The following is a 13,149-nucleotide window of genomic DNA, read 5'->3' as shown; positions in this document are numbered from 1 at the left end:
TTATTCACTGGATGGTCATATACCTTTACACCGCTAGATAGGGGAAAATATCACACAGTGTAGCTTTAAATCTCTGCATTAACATATACACCCATTAGGCATGACATAATGACCGGTGAAGTGAATAACACTGATGAGCTCTTCGTCACGGCTTATGTTAGTGAGTGATTGTGTAGATGTAGATTGTGGCCAAAACTGGTACTGCAATCACTTTCAAATGACTGTAGAGCAGTGTATCCCCCTCCCCCTCCCCCTGACTCGAGGTTGCCAGATTGGCTGCAGGATCAGCAGAACATTTGTAGATCTGCAGCTGTGGCCAAAACACAACATGTCAACTTTAACTCTTAAATGACAATATCCTGGCCGGACTACTGTTGTCAGTGATATAAGTATTTGAAATTAACATGATTTCTTAATGTCTAGTGACATATCAGGGCCATTTTATGATTCATTGAATTTTTTTTTTTTATATACAGTTCCTTTAAGTCTTGTAAGCCATCGGTTCCCAACAGGGGGGTCCCGGCCCACAAGGGGGCCTCAGCGAGTTCTGCGGGGGGTCGCATCATATTTTTTTAAACTGTTGAGCGGTGAGCATTAAGGAGAACGATCGATCACATTACATTAGCTAATTGTATCCATGATCCTGTGGCTGACCAAAAAATGGACAAATTTGTAATTCGGCCTCCACAAAAACGACCGAGTCCCACTGATTCGCCTACAACAGCTGATGGTAATGACCCAGGTGAGGAAGCTCCCACCAATGCGGGTCGCAGCAGCAGTGCTAGCAATACTGGAAACTCGAAATGCAGAAAATACCAAGATAGTTACCTGAACTATGGTTTTATTTTATTTTCTCGTAGCAAAGAGTCCCTGCCCCAGCCACAGTGCATTATCTGCGCCAAAGTCCTTGCTAACGAATGCATGAGGCCGTCTAAACTAATAAGACATTTGCAGACAACTCATCCGCAATACCGCGACAAGCCCAGGGCATTTTTTGAGCGCAAGGCAAAAGAATTGACACACACCCAAAATGAGATGAGGGAAGTCACAGCTACTGACAAGAAACTTTTAAAAATATCGTATACAGTTGCTGAAAAAATTGCCAAAGCAAAGAAAGGGCACACAATTGCAGAAACTTTGATTTTGCCATGCGCAACAGAGATTGTCAAGGAATTATTTGGAGAGGAAAAGTCAAAACAGTTGGCCAAGATACCATTATCAAATAATACGGTCAAACGTCGCATCGCAACAATGTCAGAAGACGTGAGGGGTCAGCTTTCTGTGCGACTTCGTGATAATTACTTTGCACTTCAAATAGACGAGTCTACCGACGTGTCAAAAATGGCACAACTCATTGCATACGTTCGTTATGAATGGGAAAAAGAGATAAAAGAAGATTTTTTGTTTTGTAAAGAGCTCCGTACTACAACAACGGCAAACGACATTTTTGAAACTTTGGATAATTTCATAAAATCAAATGAGATTAACTGGAGCGACTGCATTGGGATCTGTACTGATGGAGCTGCCGCGATGACTGGCAGGCAGTCCGGGGTAGTTCAGCGCATCAAAACGGTTGCTCCCCTTGCAGTTTCAACGCACTGCTTTCTGCACAGAGAGGCGCTTGCGACAAAAGAAATGGAACCCAGTCTTCATGGAGTTTTAGATGTGGCCGTAAAAATCGTGAACTTTGTGAAAGCCAGAGCCACCAACTCCCGGTTATTCACTGCTCTCTGCGAAGAGGTAGGCGCTGATTACCATACCCTGCTGATGCACACTGACGTGAGGTGGCTGTCCAGAGGGCGGGTGCTGATATGCCTGTTCAGCCTGAGGGAGGAGTTGCGTGACTTTCTTGCGGACAAGAGACCAGACCTTGCAGAGTTTTTGCACGATGACAAATGGCTTGCTCAACTCAGCTACATTTCAGACATATTCTGTGAAATTAACAAGCTTAACAGAGAAATGCAAGGTGCAAACATAAACACTGTGGTGCAGCATGAAGGAGTAGAGGCTTTCAAAAGAAAACTACACATGTGGAAAACCCGTGTCTCCTCCGGAATCAGTGAAATGTTTGAGCACACCCATGCATTTATTGCGGACAGACACTTGAATTTTAAAATCATTCAACGTCAAATAACAGTGCATCTATCAAAGGTCCTGGAGAAATTTGATAGTTATTTCCCAGCTCTAACTGAGGAGCAGGCAGCTGATTTTCTTTGGATCAGAAACCCCTTCACTGAGAACATTGAAGCCAAGCTTCCAGATACTCTGCCATCAAGACTTCTGGAAGAGCTTATAGAAATATCCTCTGATGCCAGCCTAAAAGCCCATTTCAGTGAGGTTCCATTGGAATCATTCTGGTCTGAAATTGCAGAAGAGCACCCAATCTGTCACACAGCTGCAATGAAGGTGCTGATTCCCTTTAGCACCACCTACCTCTGTGAAGCTGGGTTTTCAACCATGACAGCCCTTAAAACCAAATACAGGGCCAGACTGACCCTTGAGGATGATATGCGTCTTGCCCTGTCAAAGATCTCCCCACGCATTGACCAAATTATTAGTCACTGCCAGCAGCAATCCTCACACTGATTGATAAAGCCTCACAAATAACATGCAAGGATTGAGGTGCCAGACAGCAGTCATTTTGTAAAATTCGTAGTATTTTTTTTCTTACACGCTAGTGTGAAAACTGATATTTTTGTTGTTGCATTTCAAATAAGGCCAATTTATAGTCTATTCCTGGGCTTACATTTTTAAATTACAAATGGCCTACTGATGTTTTTTGCTATTGTATTTTCAATATTATATATAGGCTATTATTTGTGCATTATCTGGTTATAGTAATAAACATACTCTTTGTTTGTAAACCATATTTTTGTCATCCTTGCTGCAAGCTTACAAGAGCTATAATATCATTAAATATGAAGGGGGGCCCTAAAATATTTTCTTGGGAAAAAGGGGGTCTCAGACAAAAAAAAGGTTGGGAACCACTGTTGTAAGCGATGAAAACCAAACGTTCTATTCCTGTATCCTTACACAGAACGAAAGGATCTCATTCGTCTAAGCGGCACCATCGCGGACGCTGTCAAAACCGCCACCGGAGCTCCTCTGTGTCACCGGGCCGGCACAAACACACGTCCAAGAAGAAGAAGAGCAAAAGTCACGGGACGGCCCGGCAGCGGAGCAGCTCCTGGAGCAGCGGGAGATCGTCTTCACGAGCCCATTCCAGAGAAGGAGGATCCAGCAAGAACAAATCCCCACACGTCCGGCAGAACAACTCCAGGTACACACAAACAAATATTCACAAAATACGCTCATTAATATTCATGAGATATGTGTGATGTCATAACCAGCATGTCGACTCTCTTTAAACGGCAACTTCGGTGAGAAATGAACGTAGGGGTAATTATCAGATGGTTACCGAGTAGATTGTTCTCTGGGATGCGTTTTCATGAAAATCGAATGTAAAGAGTTTTATCTCTAAAAACAGATTAGCTTATAACGCCAGAGGTGGACAGTAACTAAGCTCATTTACTTGAGTCCTGTACTTAAGTTCACTTTTTGAGTATCTGTACTTCACTTGAGTATTATTTTTTCTGTAAACTTACGACTTTAACTTCACTACATTTGAAAGACAAATATCGTCCTTTTTACTCCACTACATTTCTATTAAGGTCTTTAAAGTCAAAAGTCGTTTCTGTCGCAGCTTTGAAAGTCAGTGGATGATTTTTTTCTTCTTTAAAAGGTGTTTGGGTTTTTGCAGAAAGCCTTTCAGGAATCACTCTTGTAGAGTCTCGTGATGTTCAATGATTTCACAGCATTTTTTTAGCTCTGATTTATAGTTTATAGCAAAATGGAGGAAGACAGATGTCAAAAAAACTAATTCTGTCAAGTATTCACATCAACAAAGTTGATTATGTCTTCAGTGAAGGTGAACAGTGTGAGAATATCAGATGTGTATCAGTGTATTGGATCCGTGCATTCGGCCTTAAAGTGACAGCAGCTTTGTAACTTTTATACAAGTATTTAAATGAGTTTAAGTTAGTCGTATAGCATGTCAGATGGAGCGTCACTGACTGGCTTAAACCGTGATGGCATAATGTGCATTTATACAACAATAATAAAATAATGCTGCGACATAAAAAAGGACATTTACTTTTGATACTTAAGTACTTTTGAAAACAAATACTTCTGTACTTTTACTCCAGTAAAAATCAGTTTTTAGAACTTTCACTTGTAATGGAGTAATATTTGACCAATAGTACTGTTACTTCTACTCAAGTAATGGAGTTGTGTACTTTGTCCACCTCTGTATAACGCTAGTATATGGGGCACAGAATAAGTACAATTAAATTGCTAGTTAATACCACTAACAAGGCTTAAAATAGCCTCACACTAACACGTCCATTAGAACAACTCCCGGTACACACAAACAAATGCTCATTAATATTCATGAGATACATGTGATGTCACAGCCAGCATGTCGACTCTCTTTAAAGTGGTCAGTTAGTAAGGTAGTTTTTGTAGCATTTAAGTTTAGGTATTGGGTAGGATTAAGGCTATGTTTGAATGTTTAGTTCTGTCCTCGGCTGTCGTTTGCGCTTCTCAGACTCCTTCTGCATTCACAAATCTCACTGCAATGGATTATTACAATTAATGGCAAAATAAATGTTTGAAAATTATATTACCGACTGACATACTATTGCAAAATATATAAATAACTGGCTTAAAAACATTTTTGGGGATGAAAATACTAACGTGCCTAATGCTGCGTTCACGCCGCACGCGAATGACTCGATTTGCGCAAGTGATTTACATGTTAAGTCAATGCAGAGACGCGAATAGGCATTCTGTGGCGCGAATCGCGCGAATGAGGCGGCAAGGATCACGCGAATTGAGCGTTTTGAACGCGTGATTCGCGCGAATCGCTCAAGTTGAAAAATCTGAACTTTGGTGGATATTTGCGCCGCGTTAACCAATGAGGAGCCTGCTTACTGCTGTCACGTGGTGAAGTGACGGATGGACGGTTGCAAAATATATAAATATCTGGCTAAAAAAATTAGTGTGTGTGTGTGGGGGGGGGGTGAAAATATTAATTAGCCTAAGACTTTTGCACAGTACTGTATTTGTTTTAAATGAAAGTCAATTTGTGCACTTTTTCACATCATGATCTTCCTGTAGTTTGTGTCCAAATGAGAAAATCAAATAAATCCAGTCATCTGAAGGGCACAAACACGCTGTCTAGACCAAATCCTCTCAATCCCAGCGCACACACACACACACGTTTGTTTTTGTGACGTGGGGTCAGGGGACATTCCATAGGCGTAATGGTTTTTATACTGTACAAACCGTATTTTCTATCCCCATACACTGCCCCTGCCCCTAAACCTACCCAACACACACACACACACACACACACACACACACACACACACACACACACACACACACTGCTCAGCTCTCTGGTTTGTGTGTGTGTGCAGGGAGAGAGACAGCCCTCATCACTCGGATGCGGAGCGATCTCGCCGTCGCTCTCGCAGCTATTCTCCCATCCGGAAGAGACGGAGAGACTCGCCCAGCTTTATGGAAGCTCGCAGGATCACCAGGTAAAACATCACATGATCTATTATATTTCAAATCTCATATCTATTTATATCTGTTTATATTTCAAATGTCAAGGCCAGTCACTGTTTGATATGGCAGGATGAGGTCCTTTCTTCAGGCTCTAGAGCTGTGTTTAACTACACTTTTACACACACACACACATTCACAAACTTCCCTCGCCGCCATTTTGAGCACATTTAAGTGATCGAGACGAAGGGGAAGGCATGAAGTAGTGGACTTAAACGCAGCCTAGTTTTCTGATCCGAGTCCTGCTCGCCCCTGCTGGTAGATGTCTTAACTACACCGTCAAAGAAGTCGTGTATTCTGATAAAATACATTTTTATAAAGCCTATTTCGAGTGAATAACTCGATATATTGAGCATTTCGAACAGTGTTTTTGGCAGTAGGCAAGATGTGAGTTTCCTGTAGTCACATGACATTTACAGCGTTGGTGATTGGCTGTAAAAAGTGTCCATAAATATGAATAAATCTCTTTAATCAGAGCCACCCGAATGGGGAATAAGAAATATACACATTTTCTCTATAGTATTTGGAATACATAGCTAATAAATACACAGAACAGTGCTGTTTTAGTACTATTTATAGGCTATTTTAGTATTTATATTGTTAAACATTTTTAAATTTGTATTTTAAGGTTAAGTTTTAGTCGTTTTTTCATATTTAGTTTTAGTTTTAGCTTAAGTTATTTTAATCAACTTTTAATTATTGTATTATTTACCAAGGAAACATTTCAATTTAAGTTTTTCATCAAATTATTATATTTATTTGTATTTTAGCTTTGTTTCAGTCACAAAAAAATAGTTGTAGTTCACAATAACAAAAGTAGATGCTATTTTAATATTTATTCATATATATATATATATATATATATATATATATATATATATATATATATATATATACAGTCTTGTTCAAAATAATAGCAGTACAATGTGACTAACCAGAATAATCAAGGTTTTTAGTATATTTTTTATTGCTACGTGGCAAACAAGTTACCAGTAGGTTCAGTAGATTCTCAGAAAACAAATGAGACCCAGCATTCATGATATGCACGCTCTTAAGGCTGTGCAATTGGGCAATTAGTTGAAAGGGGTGTGTTCAAAAAAATAGCAGTGTCTACCTTTGACTGTACAAACTCAAAACTATTTTGTACAAACATTTTTTTTTCTGGGATTTAGCAATCCTGTGAATCACTAAACTAATATTTAGTTGTATGACCACAGTTTTTTAAAACTGCTTGACATCTGTGTGGCATGGAGTCAACCAACTTGTGGCACCTCTCAGCTGTTATTCCACTCCATGATTCTTTAACAACATTCCACAATTCATTCACATTTCTTGGTTTTGCTTCAGAAACAGCATTTTTGATATCACCCCACAAGTTCTCAATTGGATTAAGGTCTGGAGATTGGGCTGGCCACTCCATAACATTAATTTTGTTGGTTTGGAACCAAGACTTTGCCCGTTTACTAGTGTGTTTTGGGTCATTGTCTTGTTGAAACAACCGTTTCAAGGGCATGTCCTCTTCAGCATAGGGCAACATGACCTCTTCAAGTATTTTAACATATGCAAACTGATCCATGATCCCTGGTATGCGATAAATAGGCCCAACACCATAGTAGGAGAAACATGCCCATATCATGATGCTTGCACCTCCATGCTTCACTGTCTTCACTGTGTACTGTGGCTTGAATTCAGAGTTTGGGGGTCGTCTCAGAAACTGCCTGTGGCCCTTGGACCCAAAAAGAACAATTTTACTCTCATCAGTCCACAAAATGTTCCTCCATTTCTCTTTAGGCCAGTTGATGTGTTCTTTGGCCTTTTTTTTAACAGAGGGACTTTGCGGGGGATTCTTGAAAATAGATTAGCTTCACACAGACGTCTTCTAACTGTCACAGTACTTACAGGTAACTCCAGACTGTCTTTGATCATCCTGGAGGTGATCATTGGCTGAGCCTTTGCCATTCTGGTTATTCTTCTATCCATTTTGATGGTTGTCTTCCGTTTTCTTCCACGTCTCTCTGGTTTTGCTCTCCATTTTAAGGCATTGGAGATCATTTTAGCTGAACAGCCTATTATTTTTTGCACCTCTTTATAGGTTTTCCCCTCTCTAATCAACTTTTTAATCAAAGTACGCTGTTCTTCTGAACAATGTCTTGAACGACCCATTTTCCTCAGCTTTCAAATGCATGTTCAACAAGTGTTGGCTTCATCCTTAAATAGGGGCCACCTGATTCACACCTGTTTCTTCACAAAATTGATGACCTCAGTGATTGAATGCCACACTGCTATTTTTTTGAACACACCCCTTTCAACTAATTCAACTAATTGCCCAATTGCACAGCCTTAAGAGCGTGCATATCATGAATGCTGGGTCTCATTTGTTTTCTGAGAATCTACTGAACCTACTGGTAACTTGTTTGCCACGTAGCAATAAAAAATATACTAAAAACCTTGATTATTCTGGTTAGTCACATTGTACTGCTATTATTTTGAACAAGACTGTATATATATATATATATATATATATATATATATATATATATATATATATATATATATATATATATATATATATATATATATATATATATATATATATGCATTTTCATTTTAAATTGTATATGCTATTTAATATTTGATTTTATTAAATATTTAAGTTTTAGTAATTTGAGCTTAACTTGTTTCAGTTATTTGCCAAGGCAACCATTCCAATTCTTTGCTGAAGTTGATTAAGTTTAAGTTTTTCATCAAATATTTATATTTGATTGTATTTCAGCTTTTTAAATAGCTCACAATACCATCACTGACACCTGCAGGCCAGTCTGTGCATTGCATCGTTCAAGAGTTTCACTTTAAAACTCACCTATGTTTCTGGCCAGTAAACAGTTATCTTTCTCGCACCGCCTCTGCCTTTAAACTGATCTCACACCTGTGCATGTTATGCTGCAGGACTAGTTGCTGTTAATTGTTCACTTTGATTGTGTAACTTCTTTGTTGTTATCTGGAGTGGTTTATTTAAACCTGCTTGTTTATTTGTTATAATGAACAGGCGGATTGTTTTCTACTACATTATAAAGCAACCTTGGGTTCCTGAAAGGCGCTATAAAAATAAACATATTATTATATATTATTACACTGTAAAAAACTATTTAGAAAAAAAGTTACCTGGTTGCCTTAAAATGTTGAGTTCATTGAAATTAAAATTTTGAGTTAATACAGTGAACATTTTTGAGATTCGACAACCTTTATTAAAATATTATTAAAAGATTTTGTAAGCATATTGGGTAATTGTGTGTTTAATTTGTGATGACTCGATGATTTATCACATTTTTTATGTGGTTCAGATACAATAATATTTTGAATTTCTATTTATTAAACACATTTCTTTCATTGTATCAACTCAAATGTTTAATTTCAATAAACTTCAAATTTTAAGGTAACCAGGTTACTTACTTTTTTAAGTCAAACCAACATTTTTTTACAGTGTGCAGTGGCAGCTCATTTCACCACGACTGTACAAATGTTTGATACAAAAGTCCTAAAACAAACCCCATTTCATTAGCTTCTCCTCACTTTGCTTTAATCCCAGTGTTCTGTTTTCCAGTATGGACATTTTGATCCCACTGTGTACTGGAGTGATGGTTCATTATCTTTTCTCTTGAGTTGTGTGAATGAATAATGATCTGCCATTTTGTTCTCTGAGCTCTGATCTGTCAGCTGTGCTCACTCTCTCCTCATGAAGGCTCTCCATGGCGACGTCACACCAGAATGATGCTGATCTGCGGGTTAACGGTTACCGTGGTAACTGTTGCAATGCATCAGGACCCCCCTGGTTTACTCCTGAAGCATCACAAGAGTACAGCTGCCCCTCCTCACTAGACCTCTCTTCACCTTCTCTCGCTCACTCTCTCTCTCTCTCTTCACCTTCTCTCGCTCACTCTCTCTCTTTCTTCACCTTCTCTCGCTCACTCTCTCTCTCTCTCTTCACCTTCTCTCGCTCACTCTCACTCTCTCTCTCTCTCTCGCTCTCTCTCACTCTCTCTCTTCACCTTCTCTCTCTCACTCTCTCTCTTCACCTTCTCTCGCTCACTCTCACTCTCTCTCTCTCTCTCGCTCTCTCTCACTCTCTCTCTTCACCTTCTCTCTCTCACTCTCTCTCTTCACCTTCTCTCTCTCTCTCTCTCTCTCTCTCTCTCTCTCTCTCTTCACCTTCTCTCTCTCTCACTCTCTCTCTCTTCACCTTCTCTCTCTCTCTCTCTCTCTCTCTCTCTCTCTCTCTCTCTCTCTCTCTCTCTTCACCTTCTCTCTCTCTCTCTCTCTCACTCTCTCTCTTCACCTTCTCTCTCTCTCTCTCTCTCACTCTCTCTCTCTTCACCTTCTCTCTCTCTCTCTCTCTCTCTCTCTCTCTCTCTCTCTCTCTCTCTCTCTCTCTCTCTCTCTCTCTCTCTTCACCTTCTCTCGCTCAATCTCTCTCTGCTTTTGTCGTTCTCACCACTAAACGTGTGAGACTTGGGCCTTTTCACAGATTAACACTAACAGTCCTACAGACTCACTCACACTTACACACACACACTCACACTTACACTCACACTTACACTCACACTTACACACACACACACACACACACACACACACACACACACACACACACACACACACACACACACACACACACACACACACACACACACACACACACACACACACACACAGTCACTCACACACACACACACACACACACACACAGTCACTCACACACACACACACACACACACACACACACACACACACACACACACACACACTCACACTTACACTCACACTTACACACACACACACACACACACACACACACAGTCACTCACACACACACACACACACACACACACACACACACACACACACACACACACACACACACACACACTCAGTCACAATATTACAGTTTGACATTATAATCAGCTAGTTTACTTCACCTGTGCTCTAGTAAGCTCGTCAACACCTCTAAGTGCACTTCTTTAAAGCATTATTACAACACAGTGACTTTAAAAACTTAAGAGGCAGCCATGAAAAAGTGCCTCTCTTTACGTTCACTTAAGCGGCCGCCCATATAAGCAGCCCTTAATGAGGCATCTATGGCTTCTTCTCCTTCACTAAACTCACAGTATATGTCCAAATGAACAGCTTATGGTGCCTTAAACTCCTATATGTAGACACCACACTAGGTTCAGAGTCAGATATCTCTTTTTAGCTTTAGCCTCCTCGGCTAACCTCACAGGAATACAGTTCTTGCTAACAGCTGCTAAATGCTATCGAAGTGTGAATGTGTGTCTAACATACGATGGCTGCGTCCGAAATCACACACTCTCTTCAGTAGGTACTTATTTTGTATAAGTAATTACTTAACGAGCACTAAAAAGTATGTTCTATATAGCATGAATGTGTATGTGTGTGCTATGAATGTAATTCGGACGTACTATATCCGTCATTATCATGTGACATACATTATTTGTCAAATGCTATTTTTCGCCTACTATGCTATTTTTCTGAAGTATGCGATTTCAGACGCAGCCATGAACTAATGTTTCTCTTTGACGACAGAGCCCATGGTGTGTATTTACTGATTACACAATGATACCGCAGAATTAGTGTGTGTGTGTGTGTGTGTGTGTGTGTGGTTAACACTTGCTAACCAAAGCTTTTCCAGTCATTTTCTCTTACAGAAACTAATCATCGCTGACTCTTTCACCGCTTTGACCACAACATGATTATGTGTTTATTAACGTTCAGACAGATGAATATGCTAACACTGAAACATGGTAATAACTGGTTTTGCGTGGTTTTTAGCTGGTCTAATGTGGTCGTTTATGGTCAATAGCTGGTCTAAATCAGGCCTTTTCAAACTGAGGTCTGAGAAAAGTTTAGAGAAAAGCGTTGTAAAATGTAAGATGTTAGCAGCAGATCTTTTAAGTCCTGTAAGTTGCGAGGTGGGGCTGCAAAATGAAAGGTTTACCAATAAAAATAATAAAAATCTGATTAAAATAAATGAATACAAATTATTCTGTTTATTAGAGAACACAGGAAGTCAAACAGAGGGCACAATAGGAACAAACATACTCTTCAAAATAAGAGTCCTTAAACACAAGCCTAGTAAATATTAGGGTAATATTTTTTACTTGCACCCCCCACCCCCCACAAATTGCTTTCGAATCTGTGGGAAACACTGAGACCACCTTGGACCAGCAAGAAACTAGCTACCATTTAAAACAAAATGGAGGACAGTGATGATGACTATACCACATGGCACAGCACATATCTGAGTGGTTGAAGTGGTGTTCAAGTGCTTATGAATGTTTTATTTTTAGGCTGTAATGCATCTGCATTATGTGATCTCTCTGTCTCTTTTCCGCAGCGCACGAAAGCGGCCCATCCCGTATTATCGACCGAGTCCATCATCTTCCAGCTCGGCGAGCAGCTACAGCAGTTCCAGCCGGAGCCGGAGCCGGAGCTACAGCAGCCGGAGCCGGAGCCGGAGTCGGAGCCGGAGCCAGAGTTACTACAGCCAAAGCAGCTACGAGAGCCCCGGTTTCTGAGGTACGGAGGGGCAAAAATCAGGACACTGAGAACATCTCCAGCTTTCTACTGCGGAAGAACATCACTATAGACCGCGCGGATCTAAGCGGTTTCTGGATGCTTTCGGCACAGGACGGTCCTAAAATATCTGGGTGGAGTAACACTGGAAAGATTAAAAACTGAACAAAAATAACAGGTTAAAGGTGAAGAGGGTAATTACACTGCTAAATGTCTTCTTTTTTTTGCTCTTGTTTTGCAGTATAAATATCTATACATTCTTAAATGAAGACAATTACTTCAAAGAAACCGGAAAAACTATCAAAGTGAAATAAGTTTATACTTAAAATGAGGGGGGGGGGGGGGGGATAGAAAAATTACCTTTTTAAGCAGAAACCTTTTTGATGAATTTATTTAAAAAATACTGATTAGAAAATAGTTTTTTACAGGGTATTTCTTCTTTTTTGGTGTATCTGATATGGAAGCTTGTTTCCACCTAGGAATTTTTTTTTAAAAAAGGTTACTTTTTCTAGATATAAAGTTGGAATTATGAGGAAAAAGTCAGAATTGCGAGATATAAACTTGGCATTTTAAGAAAAAATTCAGAATTACGATATGAGATTTAACTTCGGATATAAAGTCGGAATTATGAGGGGGAAAAAACTCTGCATTTTAAGAAAAAATGTAAACATTTAAAGATGTAATGTTGGAATTATGAGAGAAAAAAGTCAGAATTGTGAGATATAAAGTCAGAATTGTGAGATATAAAGTCAGAATTGTGAGATATAAAGTCAGAATTGTGAGATATAAAGTCAGAATTGTGAGATATAAAGTCAGAATTGCGATAAAAGATTTAACGTCAAGTATAAAGTTGAATTATGAGGGGAAAAACTTTAAACTCAAACATTTTAAGAAAAAAGCCAAACATTTCTAAATTCTAGATGTAAAGTCGGA

General features: G+C 39.4%; 1 protein-coding gene across 4 annotated transcripts in view; it reads left to right on the top strand.

Annotated features, from left to right (window-relative positions):
• srrm3 (serine/arginine repetitive matrix 3) overlaps nucleotides 1-12,287 on the top strand; it is a 184,428-nt gene extending 172,141 nt beyond the window's left edge. For all 4 annotated transcript variants that reach the window (XM_067439712.1, XM_067439708.1, XM_067439710.1 and 1 more), the window contains 3 exons: nucleotides 3,038-3,280; nucleotides 5,481-5,603; nucleotides 12,038-12,287. In XM_067439712.1, the coding sequence (XP_067295813.1) occupies nucleotides 3,038-3,280; nucleotides 5,481-5,603; nucleotides 12,038-12,218 (547 nt within the window). In that variant the 3' untranslated portion in view covers nucleotides 12,219-12,287. The remainder of the gene's footprint in view (nucleotides 1-3,037; nucleotides 3,281-5,480; nucleotides 5,604-12,037) is intronic.
• The last annotated feature ends 862 nt before the right edge of the window (nucleotides 12,288-13,149 follow it).

Source organism: Pseudorasbora parva, chromosome 3, assembly GCF_024679245.1.
Source record: "Pseudorasbora parva isolate DD20220531a chromosome 3, ASM2467924v1, whole genome shotgun sequence".
In the NCBI taxonomy this organism is placed as follows: Eukaryota; Metazoa; Chordata; class Actinopteri; order Cypriniformes; family Gobionidae; genus Pseudorasbora; species Pseudorasbora parva.
The sequence above is the reverse complement of the archived record's forward strand: the minus strand, read 5'-3'. Positions and strand labels throughout refer to the sequence as shown.